The sequence below is a fragment of the Lonchura striata genome, chromosome 9 (genome assembly GCF_046129695.1).
Source record: "Lonchura striata isolate bLonStr1 chromosome 9, bLonStr1.mat, whole genome shotgun sequence".
Taxonomy (NCBI): Eukaryota; Metazoa; Chordata; class Aves; order Passeriformes; family Estrildidae; genus Lonchura; species Lonchura striata.
Genome location: NC_134611.1, coordinates 17,954,259 through 17,977,604, shown reverse-complemented (window position 1 = coordinate 17,977,604; position 23,346 = coordinate 17,954,259). Strand labels below are relative to the sequence as shown.

Below are 23,346 nucleotides of genomic sequence, written 5' to 3'. Positions count from 1 at the left end.
AAGGCAGAACTACCACAAGTTATTTTTGAAAGAAGGGACAGTAAGGCTATGAACTTTATTTTTACTTTAAATGAAAAATACATCCCGCAGAAAATCAGTATCTTCACCACGAAGCAAGAATTCAGTTCAACTGCAGAAAAGATAAATGCAAGAGATGCCTTCATTTTTTTTTGCCAACAGTCACACTAAATTTTCCATGCTTGCACCTCTAGCTTTACCATGCCATTTAGGCTAACTTTGGTATTAGATTCCTTCACATCTCTCCTTGTGCTGCTGCATCTCTTCTTCCTCCTGATACTCCCTACTCACATGCTATTATCTAAAAGGAATATGCATGTTTTAGTCATTTTCCAGTTTTATTTGTCCTAACAAATACTTGAGTACATTCTGGAGCAATTAAATATGAAGAGGAAGGCTGGTGATCTTTTTGATACCTTTGACAAAATAAGTCATGCTGACAACCATGGAATAATCACATTTAACAGAACTAAAATGATACAAATACTATTTTAGTCTCAGTTGTAAACAAAAACTGGGGCAACTCTTGCAGATAGTATTTGAGAATGGCATGGTGATGCATAGCACTACAAAGTCAGTCAGCAGCACCTCTGGATCAAGGGCAGGCACTGAACAGTCCCTCAAAGTAAAAACCATCTCACCTTAACGTATCCAAAAGGTGATATCGACACCATGCAACAGTAGCATTTTCTTCTCCCCTTCAGTGAAATGTGTCTGTTTTCTTCAATGGCAAAAGCCACTTGCAACACCATTTCCCCATTTTGATCCCTCCTTTGTATCAGCCTAACACAAGGTGGGATGGTGTTTTAAGACTGGTTCATGAAATAAAGGGTTAAAACAGCAGCACCAGGTGGGAGCAAGGGTCTTAACCACTGTGGTGAGACACAGAGCAGTCCTTGAACAGCTGTATCAGCACAGGAGGAGCAGTGAATTGTAGCTATGAGCAGAGCAGCAGGGGTGATAAGGGCAGGCATTTTTCAAGTCAGCTTTAGTGCCAAGGAAAATTGGTCATGTAAGTACTGCATAAGCAGCAAGTTGAAGAATAGTTCATAATTATAGCCTCAAACCTCAAGCTGGAGACAGTATAAACATGTTTTGGGTTTTTAAAAAAAAAAATCATACCAACAAAAATCAGGTTCTACTCTGAAGACTCTTGCCCAGAAGACACTATAAAATTGCTTCTAAAATAGGTCCTGAAAAAAACACTCTAAAGTAACAGTGACAAGTAATGGAGGCTACAACTGGCTTGAAAATTCAACCAAATCATCATACATCACTGTCTTATATTTGAAAAGAACAAGTTATTTGGCCGAATTATGTTCTATATTTCTGCTGTCAATTACTTAGCAGATGCCTTTTGTTAATAAACTGCATAGTTTCAAGCATCTGCCTGAAAACAGAAAACACAAAACAAAACCCAAAAACCACCACTACCAAAAAAATTCCAAAATTCCAACTCTTCTGAAGTAAATAACTAATACCATTTTAGCTCCTGAAAGTACCAAGCTTCTTAGAGACACTTTCCATTAAAAAAAACAACCAACCAAAAAAAACCCAAAAAAACCCCTCACAAAAATCTAACCAACCAAACAAAACCCCAACCAAATAAAACTCACCAAAACCAAACTAAAAAATCAACAGCCTCCAAAAACCCCACAAGAACTGGCTGAAGATATACAATGTGCCAGGTATAACTGGCACCTCTGGCAGAACAAAACCCCACAATGTATCTTTGGGCATCTGGCATGAAGGCAGTCAGGAGTGTCCTCCCTGTTTCTGTAGCAAGAGCTGAACTAAACTACAAGATTGAGGCAGGAGTGACCCCAGCAGAAGACTTGTCCTGTGAGATATATGTCTTTCCCATGCAGCATTTTGGTAGGCTTCATGGCATCCTGTTCATCTTCACACCTCATCTTGGAAAATTCCATTATGCCCTCATACATCACTTTCTCACCATTTGCCCTGCCTAGACAGCAGGGGATGGGATCTCCTACCATCAGGAGAGGCACGATGCCAGGTGGATCAGCTTGTACTTTGGGCTAAATCCAGAGCTCAGTCAAGAAAAATACATTAAAGATATGAGCACATCCATAATGCTCTGCCTGGGGTCCTGAAAGCTAGCTCCCTCTGGGATAAGCTGGAATGCATTCATGCCATAGCCCAAGTGGGATTAATGGCAACCTCGACTTCAGCTTCTCCAAAACTTCTTTTTAAGATGCTCTTGGTTCATCTTTACATCTATACATTTCATCTCTAGGTCTCCACATGATGCAGGATCTCTTCATCAGAGACTCTACTGCTCTGACCAACCTGCAACCAGGTGGAAGAAGGATGTCTGGACACCTGTTGCATTTTGACCTCCTCAGGCAGAGCATCTCTGGCCAGCATTCATCAGCTCCCTTTTCTGGGATGGGAGTATGTGGACAAGACCCAAACCATATCCTGCTCAGAGCTCCCTGTGTTTTTACATTTCTCAACTCATGTTCCTTCTTTTACCAGCTGTTGCCTGTTTTTTTTCTCCATCCTCATTTTCTGTAGTTTCTGATTCTCAAGGAGAGCTCTAATGTTTTATTAGGAATAAATTGATATCATCTGTTCCTAAGGAAAAAGCCAATAGAAGCAATGACTCAAAGCAGCTATGTAAAAAAAGTGAGAAAAAAGCAAGCATAGGACATTCCTCACTCCCCATGCCACATAGTTTTACAGATCATGCCCTCTAGCTATTCTAGATAAGAGATGCCACTTACATAGCAATTACATAGTAATTCTTCACATGGACATCATTCCATCCTTGCCAACCTTTTCCTGAGTGCTTACCTGAGATGCAAGGTGTTTGATGCTCATCATCAATACATGGTAGTAAGCACTGCTTAAAACCATAAATTGTTAATTGAAATTGAAGAACCCCAAACTCTACACATTCTTTAAAGTTCAAGAATGTCCTACCTTGGAGAACAATAACAAAACCTAAGTTAATATGCAAATGAAATAAATTCTGCATTTGAATATTAAATGAACAGTTGGATTATGATGTAGGTAGTATCAAAAGAGCAATATTTTTGGAAGAAAGCATGTCATAACAGTAGACCAAATTTAGATAGAAACTGAGCTTTATTAGATATTAGTGCAATCTGTGTGAAAAAAAGGCTGATTTTTCTAGTGTCAGTTTTGCATCTGATCATTCATCCTCATGAAATTCAAGGGAAAAAAAATTGCTAATTTGCAGAAGAACCAGGAAACACCCCAAGAATCACTACAAAGCACTACACACCCTCAATCTCCCAGGCAATTCCACATCCCTTGAAACTGCTGTACACAATTAAACAAATTTCAAAACTTGCTTGCTTTGCAATTTGTTATTCATACACATCATTATATTAAGCTAAAAGATCTACCACCTAATTTCTCTCTGAAGTTCAGTTTACTACACACATACCATTGCAATGTAGAGTTTTCAGCCAATGGAGAGAATCCAGCTTGAACACACAATGCACTGTCACACTCTACAGCTTTAGAATGCTTAACCCATAGTTTCCAAAGCAGAGGACCAGTTCTGGGAGTTGCAGGGTGTGCTTCTCACTACACAAGTCTTCACAAAAAACAAACATACAACTGAGGCACTGAATTTTCAAAACTGCCCAATATAAAATACTCCTCAGCAAATTAATGAAAACATATCTTCTTTCATCGTGGTTGTTAGAGGGATATACCATGATCATTTAAATGGGCTTGGCATTATTTTAGCTATGTAATGTTCTTTTTCTCTCTCTCAACACCTACCCTGTTTTTCAATGAGAAACCATGATCAAAACCTCCATCCTCCACAATAATCTATGGATCAGTTAATAAAATGCTTGAATATAGGTAATTTGCATTAAAAACTTTATATTAATGATAGACTTTGATGCAGTTAAATCACAATTTCGCCTTGTGCAAAGTAATGCTAGATTATCATATGCTTAACAATCAGAATTTACATACACAATAAAGCTGTTACTGCTGCTTGCTACAAGACAAAGAATTTCAAACTACCTAATGTTATAGTAATCAAAACTAACCTTAATCACTATAACAATGCAGCTACTGAAATAGCAGAGTACATACACCCTTAATTATGTCATTCTGTGAGAGGGAAAAGCAAACTGATTCTGGGCACAAGCAAAGTAACAGTCTTTTTTATCTTTCAAGTTTCTATCTTCTTGCCAAAAAAGCACTTTCCTTTGTTTTAATTTCTTGAGCCACATGGCAGCTGTGGATGTCTGTGGGTTTACAGACAAGTGCTAGCAGCAAGTGCAGTATGTTAATGAGCCCATACTTCCTGGAAGCAGCTTAACCTGAATGAAACAAAAGAAACAAAAAGTTCCCGATGTTGTCTGTTTAAAGATTATAGTATTTTAGCAAAAGGATACAAGTTAACAAGAGGCAGAAGAATAACAAAGTAACAATTACATTTACAAAGCACCAAACAGTTTAACTAGTCACTCAGCTAGCAACATTTTAAAGGTAAGGTACCTTGCTACTTTATGGTTAGTCTACCACAGAATTACTGTATCTCCCCAAAGAAAAAGGTCAGTGCAAGTAGAACAGCACCTCTCTAAGCCCTTCCTAAAGGGAGGATTTGGCTCAAAATGCTCATCAGGCTTTCTCTGGTAAAGATCAGCTATGCCATAGAAAAGATTTTTGCTTTCTCAGAATCTGGACACCCATTAGCTCTTACATGCAGAGCATATTTATATGCCTCCTTGATTTACTGAAAAGTATTTCTAAAACCAAAACTATTGCTCAAAACTACAGACAGATGACATCCCAGCATAGAGAAACTGTTTTTTTATTCAGAAGGCACAAAAACTGTGGCTTTAAAAACCCACACAAAAACACCAAGGTGTTTCCACACCTTTACTACATAGCATAATGCTAAGAAGTTAGCCTAACCCTTACTACACGTATAACAAGGAACACATACCAGAACTCATTCTACCAGAAGCCAGCAAACACCTTTTCCTTCTGGGCAGGGAAAAGCAGAAGGTAATTTAATGGAAGAAATAAAAACTTTGTTACATTTCTTCCTCTGAAGAGCAAATTGGAAAAAATAAATAAAAAAATGAAACAGATACAAAATTAAAATCTTAAACAGAAAAAAAAAATTCCTCTTCTAAAATACTATTATCTTAAAGATCCATATGGCAAGTGTAGAGATAGAAGCAAGCAATGTTTTGCTCTATTTTTCTCTACCTTCATATAGCTCTAGATGTCCAACTGCTAGGTGCTAACATCTCTCACCAAAAACTTGAAGTCTTGAGTTTCTTGTATAAACAAATGCAGATGAGAAAGTGGTAGTTTGGAGTAATATTTTTTTCAAGAAGTTTGCAAAGTGAGATCTTAAAGAGCTCAATGCTAAAAACTATAGTCTCTTTTCTTGCCACCTGAGCATTTCATTGCCAATGGTGCTTTCAATGCTTCCTTTGAATCTGTCTTCTGCCATCTGACACCTCAGTGGATTGATGTGATGTGCAAAAATAATTATTAATAACCCAAAGAGATAAAATCTGCATTGTTTCCTGCCTATTAAAATATCTTAACAATGGATTGGAGAAACACTTGAATCATGACCTATGAAGGATCTAGAAATAAAACCTGATTTTTCAACAGAGCAAGTCACCAGATGGGCTCAGCTGTTTTGTGAAACCTTACTCTTAGCGGATGTGATTCTGCTGAGATGTGGAAGAAAGAGCAAGGGAGGTGCCAAAGAGGCTCAAACGAGCCCAGAAGAGACTCCTGTTCACCCAACACCACAGGCAGGCCAGTAGTTCCCTTTTGCTCCTTGCACAGCACACCCTCTAAACTGCTGCATCCTAATTCTCCTGCTACACAAACTAGCAGTCTCACCTTCATTTCTTGTCAGTATTTACCTCATTTTCCGAAACCGTTTCAGTGAAGAAATGAGGTTTGTACAAACAAAATGGGGTCCTAGCTTATGACTCGCCCTCCTGAACACCAGGATAACAAAAAGAAATGTGCCTAAATCCTTTTCCAACCATTGAAGGGGAAGGTTAAAAAAAAGCAAAAACAAACAAAAAAAGGAAACAAAGTGATTTTATCTTCTAGTTTTCCAACTCTAAGACAACATACTACTCAGTTCCATTACCTCCTCAGAGCTCCACTGCTACTTTGTTCTCTTTCCCATTTCCCAGGAAGCACTTCTACCTCCCAGCAGAGAAATTGCTTATGGTAGGAAAATACTTGCAGAACAGCCTGAAACCACAGCTCTGCTCTTGGCAGTAGCACTAGGTCAGGCAGCTCCTCTTTAGTGCCTGCTAGCCACTCTCTGTGCCATACCCCACCTGCACTGGTCCAACTGCTTGTGTGGCTGCTGTGAACTGGATCAGGAAGCCAAACACAGGTTAACTACAGTCCCGTCTGCTTTCCCTTTTCTGTAGAGTTATTTTTAACTTAGATCAACCTCAAATTCAATTCACCTTGTTGCCTCATAGTTACTCCAGCACACTTGAGGGCACAGACGCAGGAAAACAAGTAGCAGGGGACAGAAAAGCAGAACTGCAAATAAAAGAAATGCTTATGAAATAGCACCTTGCACCTGAAACAAAGTTTGAGAGCAGCACTGCAGGGTAGACTATTTATCAATTTCTAGCCCTAAATTTCACAAGTTTATAAGAAAAAATCCCCACTGACTCAAGGTTCCTAACACTGAAAACTTTGCAAGCTTAAATGCTAGAAGTACTGATTAAATAAAACAAAACAAACCTGTCTAGATCAGATTCCAGATCAGATCTGATCTGGAACTCACCTGCTGTATAGCAGAAACAATATTCTTTATTAAACCAATTGCTGTAGTTTAGGAAAAAAAAGAATCTGGACAAACAAGTCCTTTATGATATCTAGAAAGGATGCAGGCAAAACACAAAATCTGACAGTTGTCCAAAAGCCTTTCCAAAGAAGCTCTGTCCAAAGGAGGGATGTGCCAGCTCCAGAAGAACTTTCACCCTCTGGAGAAGACTCTCTGCCAGCCTGGCGTGGAACAGAGCAGAGCCCTCCACTTCAACACCATAACCTGCACTGCTACACCCTCACATTCTGCTCTCTGTACCAGTGAGAGGCTTCATTTTTGCAGCCCAGCATAGCCTCAATTAGGCTAAGGAACCAAGTGACTTGAAAGAATATGAGAAATCCCAGCATTATTCAAGATAATACTTTTAATTATGTCACTTCTACAAACGTGGATGGGTAGATGAACAAACACTAAACAAACCCAGCAAGGAGGGAATGCCAAGCAATTTAAAATACTCTGTCTCTAAAGTAGTCTGAGCCTCTAATAAAGGCCTAACCACAACAGCTAAATACAAATCAATTTATCACTTGGAGGCCCTTCTGACCTTTTGTTATGCTACCATGTAGCTATATTTAATGAGTGATAACCTCTCTCTTTGCTAGTTCAAGCTGTGAATAAGCATTTTGTTTTTAATTAAAGCAGAATTTTCAGATGGTGCCTCTCTTCACACGATGCATACTGGTAGTCTGGCATTGGTGATTACAGCAGAGGGATTTTCAGATATGCCTTTAGTAAGCAACTATTTCTTATTTTCTTATTGCTGAAATCTACTGGATTAATAGATGATACAACCCCAACACAGTGAGAAAGAAGCTTCACATCTATTGTTTAGAGATGCTATTCATGCAGGCCATTCCAGCATCACTCCAATATATATTTTTAATTACTCTTTATACAATACATATTTTAGCTGATGTTCTGATCCAAGAACAAGGCTCCAAAAGCTACCCATTTCAAAACTGGAGCACTAAACATAATGAGCAAAAGAAAAAAGACACTCTCTGTTGAATAAAACTACACTCTGATCAAAAACACTCAAGCAAGAGTCTCTGGAAAAGTGACAGGGAATCAGCTACCTTGGGATAGAAATGGATACAGAGCTTTTCACCTCTACTTTACCAATTTTAATCTAACCCAGGCCAGAAGTGATAGAGCCTTGCCTCATCTTGTCTTAACAAGAAATACACTTGTGGTCTCTTTTGGTCTTCAGCAAGAAAATGCAACAGAATGACCCAGCAGTGAATACACATGAAAAATATGTAAAAAAGATAAATCCTCAGTTTTTAAGAAACTCACCCAGAGGAAGTTAAAAGCTACTGGAAAAAGAAAAAGTAGAAGGCTGCATCTTCCTGTCAAGCACACTTCAAAGGAGCACTACTTAAACTTTCTACAAATTATAAGAGTTAAAAAGCAAAGAACTGAGTATAATAGGAACTCTGTCATGTTGAAATACTGTAGGGAACACTTTGAGGAAAAGTGGGAGTGAATGAACACAAAACTCACATGCAGAATACACATCACACATGCTGTACTTAGCTATTTAAAGACCACAGAAGTCGAAGTTGGTGAAATCATGCTGAATTACTAGAACCAGAGATCTGACTACCAGGTAAGAAGATACATGTACAGAATTATGCTTTGAAAATAATGTATATTTTCCTTTTAAGATACATTTTAAGAGCAATTTTCTACCACATACTGCCACAGAAAAAGCAGCAAAGACCATCTGAATCCCAGCAAATAAAATTCAGACGCCAAGCCCACATCATCAAGATCTATTGGAAGAAGAGAAAGTTTACAAATCTTCCAGACCCTGAAGAGTGTATTCTAATCACCTGGTCTCTCATCCAGTTTGGTGGTTACAAAGAGACAACATCAGGCCTAAGTACTCTGGAATCTGATGGGGGGAAAGGGGAATGGACAATGGGGGAAACAATATCCCAATAAAAACCACAAAACCACAAGTGGGATTACTATTAACTTATAGCCAAAACTCTTGCTGTCATGTATGACACTTCTTTGCATATCTAATAGGGCAAATAATCAGAGCCATACATAATAATTACATTAAAAATCTGTATTAGTGTGTTATTTGAAGTAAAACACACACAAAACTTTCTACAAAGTATACAGTTTTGCAGGGCTCACATTCACTCTAGTTTAGAAAGCAGTTCTAGTAAAGTTAAAACATTCCTGTTTTGTGTAAAATTAATGATTTTGAAAGCAACAGATTCACTTGCTGAATTAAAAAGTTATGTGACCTTTTTTAAACCTCAGGTGTGTTGTAGTTATGTTTCATGCTACTTTCACAAATTATTCCAAGATAATGAATTATAATAAAGCTAACATTTTCCTACATTAATTGCAACAAGTTAAGGAGGACTTCCTGTGGCCTTTTTTAAAAAATGAAATTTACTACATGTTGATTTTTTAACTTCTAGGTTGCAAAAGTTCTCAACTACTGTAACAGCTGAAAAAAACAACAAATAACAAAGAGAATAATTAAATGAATATTAGGGTGAAGAATCAGAGTTAATTTTATGGCAATTGGTAATTGTGTCTCTCCAGATTTCAAATGAAAGATACTTATATTACTATTTTAAAAGGCCCTCAGAATTTGTAGGTTGCTGTGGAAAAACATGAAAGAATTTAAAACAAGGTTTAAAATGGAGCCAGAAGCTTCTTGTTACCAAAGGACAACTTTTAGTTTTGGTCCTCCAAGTCAAAACCTAACGCACATTAGGAGAATGTGGAACAGAAGGCCACAGAAATAAACCCCTAACAGGTTACACGGAAGTTTTCCTTTCCATCTTCTGCATACATAATGTATCTTCCCCTCCCTGCTACACGAGCCCAATTCACTCTGTGGTGACCAAACTTAAGAAACCATCACCACTGAGATTCCATTCACCTGCAACTTCAGCCCAGAAATGCCTCTAATTTCCTCTAATCTTCTACTGGTGTTCACATACTCACGGTTTTATTCCATTTCATTGTCTAAGTGAAGCAACAAGTACTAAAGATATTTCACTATAAATGGAAAGCTACAATAAATGAGAAGGATATAAGGGCCATAGTTGGGTGAACAGCATTTACTGTGCTGACCATAGACAGTGCAAGAGGTCTCAAATTACACTTCATGAACTAGTAAGTATAGTTATCAGGGGAAGCCGTGTTACCCTTCATTGTTCTTCCAGGGACCTTAGCATGCCCTTGATCCACACAATTCCATAAGTTCCATTCATGAATCAAGGCACAATATCACCTTTATGATTCAAAGCTGGATATTCTTCTGTTACCCCTTCAAACAACTTCATTTTCAGTGTCCTGTAGTGTGGAATACATGCTACTGAGGACACTTAACATGCAAAACTAGAAAACTTGTTCAACAATGCAAATAAATAGTTCAGAAATGTTAAAGCTACATCTCATTTTATATTTCTTTAGTTTTTGGTTGCCATGTATCATATGAACAGATGACAATCAACATTCACTGACAGTAAACCAAATGTTGTTTAGTATCCATATATTATCAGTCTTCCATAGAAGGTGAATCCTGGTCGTTCCCAGCTGTATGTCAATGATGACCAATTTTTTCTCCTATTTACAAGAGTTGTAACATTACAGAATTTTGCTGCTAAATATACTGAGTAATTAAACATCTGAGCTTGATAACTCTAGCAGCATTTCATTTTTAAACACTAACAAAGGGAGAGAGAGGTTCTGCAGGAAACTCCTCCTGTAACGTAAAAAAATTACTGTATTTTGTAATATGAGAATTTACTAAAATGAAAGCAAACACTATGTGTTGTAGTGCTATTTAATTGCACAAACTAATAGCAGTACAGTTACTATGAAGTACAAAATGCAGTGTTTTGTCATCTGAAGTACTTCAAACAATCCACTCTCTTCATGTTTATCTTTATAGTTAGGCTAAAATACTTCCCATCAAAATTAATGAAAAAAATAAAACCACTAAACAATAACGGTCAATACTCATAACAGATATGGATTGTGAAGTCTAAAATAATAGTGAGCTAAGTCATAAGAACTGAAAGGTGAAACCAACAATCAGAACTGGGTAGGTCAGCCAGAGACCTACCGGAGCAGGTCGGTCCCTGCTCCCACAGTTGGGAGCACCACTGCAGATCCCTGGGAAGCCAGAGGAATGCTGTGTGGGCAGGACCCGGCCTATGCAAATCGGGTTACCTAGTTCTACCCCAGACCTCAATAGCAAATATAAAAAAAAAAAACAAAAAACAAAACAAAACCCAAACCAAAACCGCCAACAAACAAACAAACAAAAAACCAAAAAAACTCCAAAAAACCCCACCACAACAACAAAAAAACCCAAAACCAAGCCCACAATCCCCCAGCTTCAACGTTTAAAGTTATTTCCATTTTAATGCCCTAGGATTTTCCAGTAACAAAGGGTATTGTTGTCACAACACGGAGCTTGCACAACTGCCTGCTCAATACATCTTGTCTTTACTCTTATGCATCACAAACATACCCAAAGTTTTTCACTAGAAAGAAAGTAAGTCAACATACAAAAAAATAAAGTCTAGGGTTTTCTTCCCAACAAATGAATCGGCTTTATATTGTTTAAAGTTGTGCTGAAATACTCAGAGGGGGAAAAGCCGCCAACAAAACAACAAAAACAACGCAGACAAACGAACAGAAACACCAGCAGAAAGCTCCCTGCCATGACGAGCTCAGATCAATGCTTTTGTCTTCCATTTTACTCAGGGCTCAGAGAGCACCGCCGTGCCGTGCCGAGGGCTCTGCCAGCGCGCTCCCGAGCGATGTAAACACGCCGCGGGGCCGGGGCCGCGCCGCGGGGCGCAGGCACGGCCGCGGGGTCACCGGGGCTGCACGATCCGGGCGAGCACAGGAGTTTCTGACCTACATTCCCCGCAGCGGGATGAAAACCCTCCCGCCGCAGACAGAGCGCGGCGGGCGGGCGGCCTCCCCCGCCGGCAGGGTGTGTTCGGGGGTGGGGAAAGCGAGCGGGCCGGGGCGAGGATGAAGGCTGGCGAAGGCGCCGACACCTGCCCGCCGACACCGCGGCCCCGCCGCCGGCTCCTCCTCCACCGGGGACGGACACCTGCTGCGGGACAGCCGCACGCGCGGCCCGGCGGCGGCCTCGGCCCGGCGGCGGCGGGCGGGTTTGTCCCGCTGCCTCTCGAGAGCCGCCGAGCCCCGCGGCGGGGCCGGGGTCGGGCCGAGTCCCCGCGGCGCCGCGCAGGCCGCGGCCGGGCCTGTAGGGGCGGGGGGCTCGGCCCGAGGCCGCGGGGCCTGCGGCGGCGGCGACGCGGGGCGGGCGCGCCAGGCCCGGCCCCGAGCCCTCCTCCGGGAGCGGAGTCGGGCGGAGGCGGCGGCGGAGCGTCCCCCTCACTCACCGCTCTCGATCTCGTTGCCCTTCTTGGCGGTGGCTGCGTTCCCCATGGCCGGGCCGGGGCGGGGGGCGGGAGGGATGCCGGGCGGGGGCCGGGCCGGGCTCGGCTGGCGGGGCGGCGCGGCCCGCGGGCGCGGCGGCGGCAGCGGCGGCGGAGCTGCCCTGGCCCCGCTCTGGGTCTCTGTGTCTCCGGCCGCCGCGGAGGAGGAGGCGAGCGCTCTGCCCCCTCCCCCGCCCCGCACTCGGCGGAAATGACGGCCGGGGCGGCGCCTCCTCCCGCTGCGCCGCCCGCGGGGGCGCAGCCGACCACGGCCGGGCCGCTGCCGCCGCCTCGGGCGGGGGCTGGCCCGGGGCAAGGGCTGCGGGAGCCCCGGGCGGTGCCCCGCGCCCGGCAGCGGCTCGGGGCGGCGGGTGCCCGAGGCCGTCGCCCGCGGGGTCTCGGCATCCTCCGCATTCCCGGCCTGGCGGGCGGCGGCCCCGGAGCGCCCCCGCCGCCGCAGGGCAGGCCCGGCCCGCCCGCCCGCGGGGCCGCGGCCGGAGCGGGGGCGAGGCCGCTCTGCCCAAGGTGACCCCGGAGGCCGCGCGGCCGCGGCCCTGCGGCTGCGCCCGCCCGCGCCCCTGAGCATCCCCGAGGACACGCGCCCGGGCCTGCACCCCGGCGGCCGGCGGCAGGAAACTCGCACTTGCCGCCTGTTCAGTGACTGTTTTTACACGGCTCACCAGACTAGGGGAAAAAAAAAAAAAAACATTGAAAGTAAGCGGGCTGCCAGGAAAGAGGATTTTTTTTTTCCTCCCCCCCCTTTTGCTGCCACCCATCATAAATAGCTACAGCTACACATTTTCAAGCGGTATTGTGACTTTCAAGTTGATGATAGCTCTCTTTATATATTTATCATGTGAAATGCTTCAAGTGTTTTAGCTCTGGAAGGAAATGCTTATCAAAAAAAGGCTCTATTTTATGTGCTTTAAAGTGGAGAGAGTGGAGAGCTGAAGTGCTAATCTTATGGAGCACAAACTGCATATATACTGCCAGGACAATGTATGTGATACCCATAGCAGCATTCTTTCTCCAAGGCTGCAGGAATTTTTCTGGCTACCATCCTTCACTGGGGTTATCAAAATCCTCTCCCAGCACCATGGGCTGCTTGCTGGTGAAGCACATGCTGTCACAGCCTAATACTGAACTACCTTATTACAATTCAGGATTTTATACACATACACTAATGCACACTAAAGTAGATACTTCTAGGAAATTTCCAGTTTTCTCACCCTGTGCAGTGGAGTGCAGTGTATGGGAACACTGGCCAGATCTAGCCAGTGTGTGGTCTACCTTGACAGTTGTACAAATTGCCTGGATTATATGGCTGCAAAGTTTTGGGAGCACCTACCTGAATTATCTTGATGTTTTGTAGGTTGTGGTTTGATCAATTAACTTTTCTTTTAAGGGACTTGCATTATCCTTGCATTATCCTGATGTGTGGGATACTGCTTACTTCAGGGGAGTACCTATGTTTCTATGATTAAAGAAGCTGTCTCTGAAGAAGCCAGGTCTCTATTGTTTTGAAGACAGAAACAAAACTCGAACATCATGAGGTTATTTCCCCAAAACATTGAGGGCAGTGAAGCAGCTACTATTGAAGAGAGCTGTTTCATTTTGCCAAAGCTGGAATATATACATTCTTTATGCACTAAAAAAGAGGTTCAGCGAGTTAACAGTAATTCACTCTGCTGAGGAATGGTGTGTAGACTGCAATGACCAGATCTGCACCAGGAGAACTTAAGCATGGGAAGAGGGGAAGGTACTTTTGCTATCTGTCATCTCTACCATTCAAACAATGACAAACAATAGAACTCTGAGGTGCTGTAGTATTTAAATAAATACCTGAAAATTATGTCTCGGGTAAAGATCTTATCCCAGTTTTAAATGTTTTCCCTTTTCCAGCCATCATAATTTTCATTTTGGCCAGATTGAGTCTGAGTCAGCTGATTTTCATCCAGGTGCTGACAGGCATTTTGATATCCTTGAGAAGACAGCAGTGGCATCGCTAACAAATGAGATTTGCTGCAGCATCTTTAGCATAAGCCTGGCGTTACAGCTCATCCCTTTGCTAGCAAATTATGCTGCAAAGGCTGCATATGTGGAAATCCACCAAGGTCCAATAGACATTACTGCCCTTTGGGTCTTGGTGGACAAGGACCAGCTGGTCATTGCATGTTCTGCAGCAAAATCCTACATATACATGTCCAGACCATATATATATATATATATGTGTGTGTGTGTGTGTGCCCCAATGCAATGACACTGGTTCTCAAATAACCACATGCTCTTAATGCACCTGCAGCACTGATGGATTTGCTTAAATGTTTTTACCCAAACACTCTCTTTATCAGAAACCTAATAAATATAATTCAGCAGTGCTGTGAAATATTAAATTAACCATATCCATGGTTCTAGCATTACACATGTAGGCAAAGATAACAGAAATAAGGAGTTAGGCGTGGACGTTTGTATTCACATTCTCACTGCTCACACATATTATGCTACATTAACAAGTTAATAGTCATTGATTAATTGCAAAACATACCAATGATTTTAGATATTATTTGTGTACAATCACTTAGTATTCAGACTGTCAACTCTTATTCCAGCCCTAATCTTTAGTTTCCTTAATTTTTTTATATAAAATCCTTCTGTGCTGAAATGCCTCATATCAACTGCTTATTTACAAGTAGTTTGCCTTCTTTCTTTCAACACAATTGGTTAAAAAATAAAGTAATGCAAATATGAAAAATGTTCTGTTTGTGTATGTTAATATATTTCACTAAAGGCCCAATCTGAAAATTAAAATTTGTTTTGCTGATCTATACAAGAGTTTAAAAAATATACTCTAAGAAAGTCAACTCAGCAGATTTAGAACTGTATCGATTTGATGATGTTGTTTCAATGACTCTCAGCAGGTTTTCATCTATTTTTTAAAATATTTGTTGGGAACTATCAGTTAGGAATATCCTAGCAAGACCAATCCTTCACTCTGATAAAGCCTAAAGCTCTGTATCAGATGTATAGTTCCCTCATGAAAGTCACATATTCTATCCTACATAGAACTAAAAATGAGAGGGTCATTTCAGGACAAAACCCCATAAATTTCTTCTAGATTAAAGACTCCCAAGTGATTTTAGTAGAAATCACCTGTTCATATAGTAATTACTCCTGGAGCCACATATCCTTTCACTTCATAATCATTCTGATTTCTAGATGAGATAATGGCATTTCTGAAGCAACCACAGCAGTTGTTTTCAATCCACATTTGAAACAAGTCACTAAATTTAAATCATTACACATCTTCATTTTATTTTCTTCTCTCGAATTTGAGGTGTGCCTGCATTGCAAGGGGTTGGCATACACAGATTGATGGTTCAGCCCATCCATACTGATCATCCTTAGCCTGAGGGTGTAGGCTTGCCTTATGAGCATGTACCTGCCTTAGTTGGGGCTCTCTTTCTGTGGCCAGCCTGCCTTACTATTGCAGCAGTGCCTGTAAACAGCAGGGTTTGAATACCAAATTAGACTGCTCTTCCCAAAATCCCACATTCCTGCATCTTTGAATACCCCTGGCAGCCTCCTTCTCTCTCCTAAACAGAGTGATATATTTGGCATTTAACTCCTTGTTTCCTTTTGGGTTGTTCCAGGCTACTGGCACATTTCCTGCTCTCAGCTAACCCCTGTTCTGCCAGTGTGGGATGTTTTTCTAGCAGGTTGCTAACGTGCCAAGAAGCATATGTATTTCTTTGTGAATATGGAAGATATTTTCCAAATTTTACAGCTTCTGACCCAGAAACAGGAATATTCATCACTGCAGCATAATTTCAGACCTGCCAAGAATATATCAATTATGTCATGTAGATGTGCTAAGGGAAAGGATGAAAGCAGGAGTACAGCAATTTCCCCTGCTCCCTATACTAGCTATACAGACAGCAATAAACTACATCCTTCTGCAGGGAAGGCTTAATCCACTGATGCCAAATTCATTCCAGTTGAGGACCCACCCCCTCAGAGAGAAGTGAAAGGACTTACATCATGTTTCTACAATATCTGAGATTGCCAGCCCCTGAATCCACGATGAAACTAAAGCAATTGGCTGAGAACTTGCTCTGCCAGATGTCCTGAAAAATGTTCTTTGCTGCTCTTCAATTGTGAATCCAAAAGGAATCTGGAGCTTCAGGGAAGTGTTTGGCGCACCATGGATGTTACAATTTTGAGGGCCATTTTTGTTTGGAAGGAGTCTTAACTAAGGGCAACTTGGGCTCCCTTCAGTGTGACTAGGCAGACTTAAAGCAAAAAGCTCCAAAGGAAGTTTACACCAGCAGCCAATACACAAGTTTACACCACCACTGCCACCATTTCTTTCTTGGCATTAGATGTTCCCCAAATATTTCCTAAAATAGCCACTGGTCAAAAAACCCCCATGTAAACATAGAAGAAAAGAGTTTATATATTCCCTTATTGATTTTTAACTACAGTTCACCACAAGCCTCTCAAAAGCCATAAAGCTGCAAGGTGGGGTTTTTTCCTGATGTTTTAGACCTAATTTAACTAAACAGGTTCTATGCTTTGGCTGTCAGTATTACCCCCTACAAGAGAGCATTTGATCAAATTTTTTATGGATAGTGGCTACATATTAATTCATCACAGGGGGTGACAGGTTCTGTGTTGAGGTCAATGTCCTGTAGAACAGACATGTTTTTTCAGAGATAAGCTACAGACTGCCTAAATGGGCAAGTCCAGCTGCACAGTTCTTGGCCTTTATCTCTTATGATCATTTGGCAGTGGGTGTAGTCTCTTGCTATCAGCCAAGCAACACTTTTTTCAGTTGCTTATAATTGTTATGCAGATTATTCTGTATAAATTGATTTGGTACATATTGAGTAAGGAAAGCAAAGGAAAAAAATCACTTTTTTTTTCTTGTATTTGTAGTACTGTAGCAACATATTTGTACTGCTGCACATGAACTACAGCAGGAATGAAACATAAGTCAGAGTTGATGGTATATTTGTCTGATATTTGATTCTAGTTTACTCCCACAGATTTGAATAGAAATACTACTTGTATAGTCAAAGTTATTAAAAAATGCATAGCTGTTTAAAAAACTATATAGTAAGCAACTTTCAGGGTAGCTTAATTAGTTACTTGCATGTTTACCATAATTGAGTGGTGATCAATATACTGTTTGTTCTTACTGTGTATTAAGACTCTGAATCACCTTCTACAGAATAAAGAAGATTAAAAACAAAAACAAAAACAGTGGTGTTTTAAATTTATCTTTTTAGGTCTTTACTACAGAGATCTTCAAGTTAATTACAACTGTTAATTTAAAGTAGACTAAGCTATATTAAATGCCTCAGTATCTATTTATCCTCAGAATTAAAAATGACCTTAATTCAGTTTAGCCTAACTCACTTTGGAAGTGAAATATGCTAGGTAATCTGAAGGACATTTTAATTCTAGCTGGGAAAGTTCAAAGAGTTCAGCAAGCTTTCCTACATACTCTGCACCCAGTAAGTGAGGAATGATGAGGGTAGTCTCACATCAAATTCTAGGCTTCACTGTATTCTGCTCAGATGTATGTCCTGTAAATTGTGTCCCTCTGTCACATATTACTGTATTGGTTAAAGAAGTCTAGCTAAAAAAGTTCTTAATGCATAATCAGCTCTTCTGCTGTAATATCTTTAGTTGTGCCATCTAAAATAAAAAAGATGAAAATAAGAAAGATGAAAATAAGGAAGTCTAAGATAGTTTTTTTTTTTTTAAATTTCTAGAAGTACATTTTTTAAATAGAAAAAAAATCACTTTCATAAACCTGTATTTTTACCCCTTTACATTTCTACAACCTGCAGAGTTACAGCACAGTTCCTAGAAATACTAGCAGCTGTGCATATAGGCCTAATGTAGTATGTCCCAATTGTTTTTATGTTTATTATTTCTTCTACACATGTCATCTTTTGCTGTGTTTTTATTCTACAGAAAACAACCATCCAAGGCAGCAACATGCAGTTTCTTATGGTTCAGACCCCTGGCACCTGAAGACAAATAAATACAAGGTTTTGCTTAATGTTCAGAGTCTTCCATCTGCTTTCTTTGTGTTATTTTTCCTTGCTCAGGAATTCCAGCTCTGTGTGTTTTTCTGCCTCTGACATATTTGTCTTATGGTATTTTCAGCTCTTGGTTCCAAACTGCTCAGTCCAACAAGTACAATCCAGTCCAACACTTATTCAAGTACTAGTTTTTGGCAGATTCTAAATTGCCTCATCTGGAATCTGCTTCTCCCATGAGTCTATTTCTGTAATATTTGCTCCACTTTCTGTTGAAAACCAGTGGCTTTTTAAAGTTGGATGAGTTTTAAAAATTTTTTTAATCTACAAATCTTCAATAGATCTTACCCTATGGCTGGTTAAGGCCACACTTTATTGTACACTTCTAGAGCCCCAATCTTATATAGTAAATATAATCTTAGAACCTTGTCATCACAATCTTATAAAGTAAAATACACTTTTAAACATTCAGGACCAAAGCATATAACTTTAATATGCTTCATTTTTATTTAGAATGTAATACTCCTCATTTTTTGTACCAGCTTCATGAATATCCTCCTTTTCTTGGATTGCTGAGGAGTGTTAAATATGCCAAATGCATCAGCACTTGCTATTTTCAGAAGGAAAACCTCCTTCTGATAGACTTGCTTTTAAATAACACTTACTGTTTCCAGATGTACACTGAAGTGTTCTTGCCTTCTTTTCCAGTAGTTTCTGCTACTTCCAGAGTTTGAGCCTTTAAATGCTTTAATTTCTTCTCAGTGTCTTTATTTTTAATTTTTTTTTATATTGCTAGTGCCATGAATGAGTGGTCATTCCAGGCTCGGAGGGTTAGAGCAGATGTTCTTCAGTCAGGTGTCTGCAGTGCTTTTTCCTTACATTTAGAAGCAAAGAAGTTGAACTGTTAAAAGAATATTAGATCAGTAGCCTTTCACTAGAAAAAATAATAAGCAACACCAATAATAGTATCATATTCATAGGGGTGAATTTATTAAAAAATATCCATGCAAGAAAAAAAGAGTAAAAGCCACTTTCCATATGAAAAAAAAAAAAAGCAGCCAAAAACCAGATTAAAAGTTTATTTACTATTTTTGAATTTCTTTTTGCTTGTCTTTGACTCACAAAGCTAAAAGGAGAAATATCTACAGTGCATTCCAAGAAGAATTTATTAATTCTTGTTAGCACAAAGAAGAAGTGCTTATTTCAAGTAGCTGTAATGCAAATGTCAATGTAAAAGTTTTTTCCCCTCAACTCCAGAGCCTGAGAAGCCATTGTCAGACTATACTTTGATATCAGTAGATGTTCTCTATATTTAGTAGACGTATGGCTGATTCACCAAGAAAGAGGAGTGTTTTCAAGCATTGTTTTAATCTCACAAAACAGAGAACTTTGACTTCTATTTGCATTTAGTCCAAGCCAGATTTCTCTAAACTCAGTTTCACAACTGAAATATAGAGGTAATTTTCTAATAATATCTGAAATAAATGTAATGCTTCCAGTAAAGCTTTTATTTTTTAAATCCATTTAAAAAGATGACAACCATGTGCAGTACAGTTCTTGCACATGAATGCGACAGACAGGGCTTTTAAATTGGTATTAAATATTATGATTTTAACCATCGCATTTACAAGAAGATTTGTGCAAAAAGCAGATGCATCCCCAATTAATATATTAGCCAATAAGTGTCTACATATAAAAATTATCCTCAAGCATTTCTTATTTCCAATGCTGTAATTCCTTTCAAATAATTTCAGTTAAATGAATCAATCAAGGTCTCTAACAGAGGATGCATAGAAATTTGATTGTCTTGAGGATAACATCTGCATTTATTTCTTATGCTCAGGTGCAACATTTTAACTCAGAGGTGATGGCATTATATGTGTAGATCACTTGAAGTAGCTAGATATCAAAGCTTATCCTTTGATATTTCTCCTCAGAAATCTTTCCTTCCATCTGCTTTATCATAGTAAAAGTTATTCTGTGATTTAATCAGATATTTTTTGTCCCTCCTAGTTTTAATTTTTTATACTGCTAAAATAAATTATATTTCCATTCCTCCCCAAACAATGTTCTTTTCTATCCTCCAAAGGCTTTATATGCCTTTAGTTTCACACTTTGCTTTTCCCTCTTTCCTATCACTTTTGGCCTCCATTTGTTTTGTTTGCCACCCTATTTCATTTACTTGGTCTTTCCCTTCACTATACTGCAGATTTACTACCAGAACTGTTATTTTGTAAAAGTTCACAAAACCAATGGAATTCAGCTGCATAGTTTGGTGGTGTTTGGCATCCCTTGCCTCCTCCAAATATTTGGTACATTAGATATTAATTTTCACTGATAGTGTTGAACAAAAATGAAGGCATGTTTAAATCAGTCAGGGGCCTTTCCTCATCATTACTGGAAAGACAAACCAGATTTCTGATTCCCTGAGCACACAGCAACAGTGGCAAAGGCCATAAAAGCCATTGCTGATGAGAAACTATTCTTCTGAAGTCTCAAATGAAATCTTGATTTCTTCATACTCAAAATAAATGTTGCCATCAGTGACTTCAGGATGTTACCTGCAACAGTGGACCTGGGTGTGTTTTCTAGTTTTGTGCCTGTTACTCTTCATAAGCTATCTCAAGGATATACTTCTCTTTCATCCTCTTTTACATTTCTGCAACAACATTGCATCAATTTATTGAAGAGACAAGAGAATAATTGGCCATTTTTGTTCCTCAAAGTTAGCATGGGATAATATATTAAATAGGCACAAAAGACATGTTAGAAATGATTCTTGGGTAAATAACTGATTCCTATAATTTCTTAAAAATGCTAAATCCTGGTTGCAATTGCTCTCCTTCAGTTAAAATTCATTCTTCCTCTGGATGACAAAGAAGGAATATTTTTTTCAATTTATTGTCTGCTTGAAGGGGGAACTAAATGGTTTATATATGAATCCTTTAACATGAAAATATTAATAACACAAGCAATACCAATACTTACCATTTATAGAGGGCTTTTTCATCCACAACTTTGAGGGTTATACAGTTAGAAGTAAAAGGCTTCTGAAAGTTTCAGTGGTGTGGGAGAGCAGGATTTCCATGGCAGCTGGGATTTCAAGGAAGGAGGGAAGAGAAAGGCTGGGCTGCAGGACAGAAGAGAATATTTGAAAATGATAGAGAGAAGAAAAGGAAGCCAGGAGAATCAGAGCACATATATGTGCAGGAGAGAGGAGAACAAATTAACTATGGAAGAATTGTAGAACTTGCTTCATGCAACAGGAAAATATGCAATATAGTCTTTAAAGAAAGATAACAGGAATGGTAACCTATCTCATTTGGAGAGAAAAAGTGTTGCTTTAATTAGGAGAAACTGTGATTTTGTTACAATCTTGGCAATACATGCACTGTCCAGGTTCATCCCTGCCTGTGTGTGCTCCATGTGTGCTGCTGTCTTTTCCCTGATGACTCTGGGAGGAGTAATTTGCGGACTTCTGGTCCAGACACACTCTTTTAATATATGTTTGTAGAGCTGCATCACAATGGGGGACGAATTTTGAATGGGGTCTGTTTTCTACCATAATTGAAATAATTAATCATAGTCACTCAATAATATTGTCACTATTACTGCTTGGACATAAAAATCCAATGAAATCATAAGGAAATGCAAATTATGTTAATATTAGCTATTATAGTAAAAAAATTACAATCCATAGTCTGAATCAAAACTAACTCACTATGTCTATGTAAAGTCTAATTGTAGTAGTCTTTTGTTTCTTTGCTACAACAAGCAAAGGAAAGGATTTGTAGGAAAGGATTGGCTACAATTTGGAGGATTCTCCTGCCCCAGGCTGTGTTTCCCCACAGGCAGGGCTCCTTTCCTTGATGTGAGATTGGATCCCAGAGAACAGACAGGGCAGGCCCCTTTACATCTCTGTTTTATCTGGTTGCCTAGACAAGCCCTGTAAACATCAGTGGAACAATGTGTGGTCTTCAGAAAGCTGGGGCCTTGAGGAAAAACGAGGTCATTTGGGGACAGACTGATGCAGTGTAGCTTTACCTATATGAGCAGACATAGATTTTTGCACAGACTTGTTTTGCACGTTTCTTTTTGAATGCTTCATGCTCTTATAGTCTGTTTTAATTTGTGAAATATGGAAAAAATAAATATGTTCTCTGGCAGCAGGTTTTTTCTTATTTTCTATATTGCTTTCTGTTGTGACAAATAATTTGTCTTAAGATTATTATTGTCATAATCAGTCATAACAATTACTGATTAAATATTTATCCGTAATGAAAGAAGAATTTAAGAAAGAATACTTTGACTATACAAAAGTGACAACTCCACTTACCTTTTTTGATAGAATGAGTTTTTGGTAATATGAATTGTTTTTCATTTAAAAAAAATTAATTTTAGAAAGCAATTAAAAGTACTAGTGAAAATCAAATAATGGTGAAAAATTTACAATTTCCAATATGTTTTGCCATTAAACATGATAAATAGAGGGGTCAAATATTTGTTAGCTGATAAATATTTCAAAGTTTTTCTTACTGATATGAAACAGCAGGTTCTACCTTACACAGATTTCTGAATAAATAATAATTAGGAAAAAAATCCAAAAAAAACCCCCAAAACGAAAACAATTTGGTAGTTCAGTGTCTCTGATAATTCAGAACCCATTTTTTTCCCCAGTTAATGTTTTAAAATGTGTCCTCTCCTGGTAGTGTTTCAATACAAGTTGCTTCAGAAAATTATTATTATTATTACTGCTGTATGTTATTGTTGAAAATAGTAACATGAAGTTATTACTACATCTTTTCCAGATTTAAAATACTATAGTATTCCTATATATCCCTCCTGCTGTCCATAAAACAATTGCTGTCCATGGGAGATATATAGACAGGGGAACTTGGTCATAGATGAACAAGTAATTAACTTTTAATTCCATTTTATATCTCTAATGTTTAAGATTAAAATCTCCATTCAGTTTGTGTTAACATGATAGACC

General features: G+C 39.5%; 1 protein-coding gene across 2 annotated transcripts in view; it reads right to left on the bottom strand.

Annotated features, from left to right (window-relative positions):
- PRKACB (protein kinase cAMP-activated catalytic subunit beta) overlaps positions 1-19,065 on the bottom strand; it is a 74,525-nt gene extending 55,460 nt beyond the window's left edge. The window contains exon 1 of one of the 2 annotated variants that reach the window (XM_021527114.3): positions 19,019-19,065. In XM_021527114.3, the coding sequence (XP_021382789.1) occupies position 19,019 (1 nt within the window). In that variant the 5' untranslated portion in view covers positions 19,020-19,065. Of the gene's footprint in view, positions 1-12,267; positions 12,366-19,018 lie in introns of those variants that run through there. The other variant, XM_021527089.2, reaches the window with a different exon arrangement.
- Positions 19,066-23,346: the final 4,281 nt, after the last annotated feature.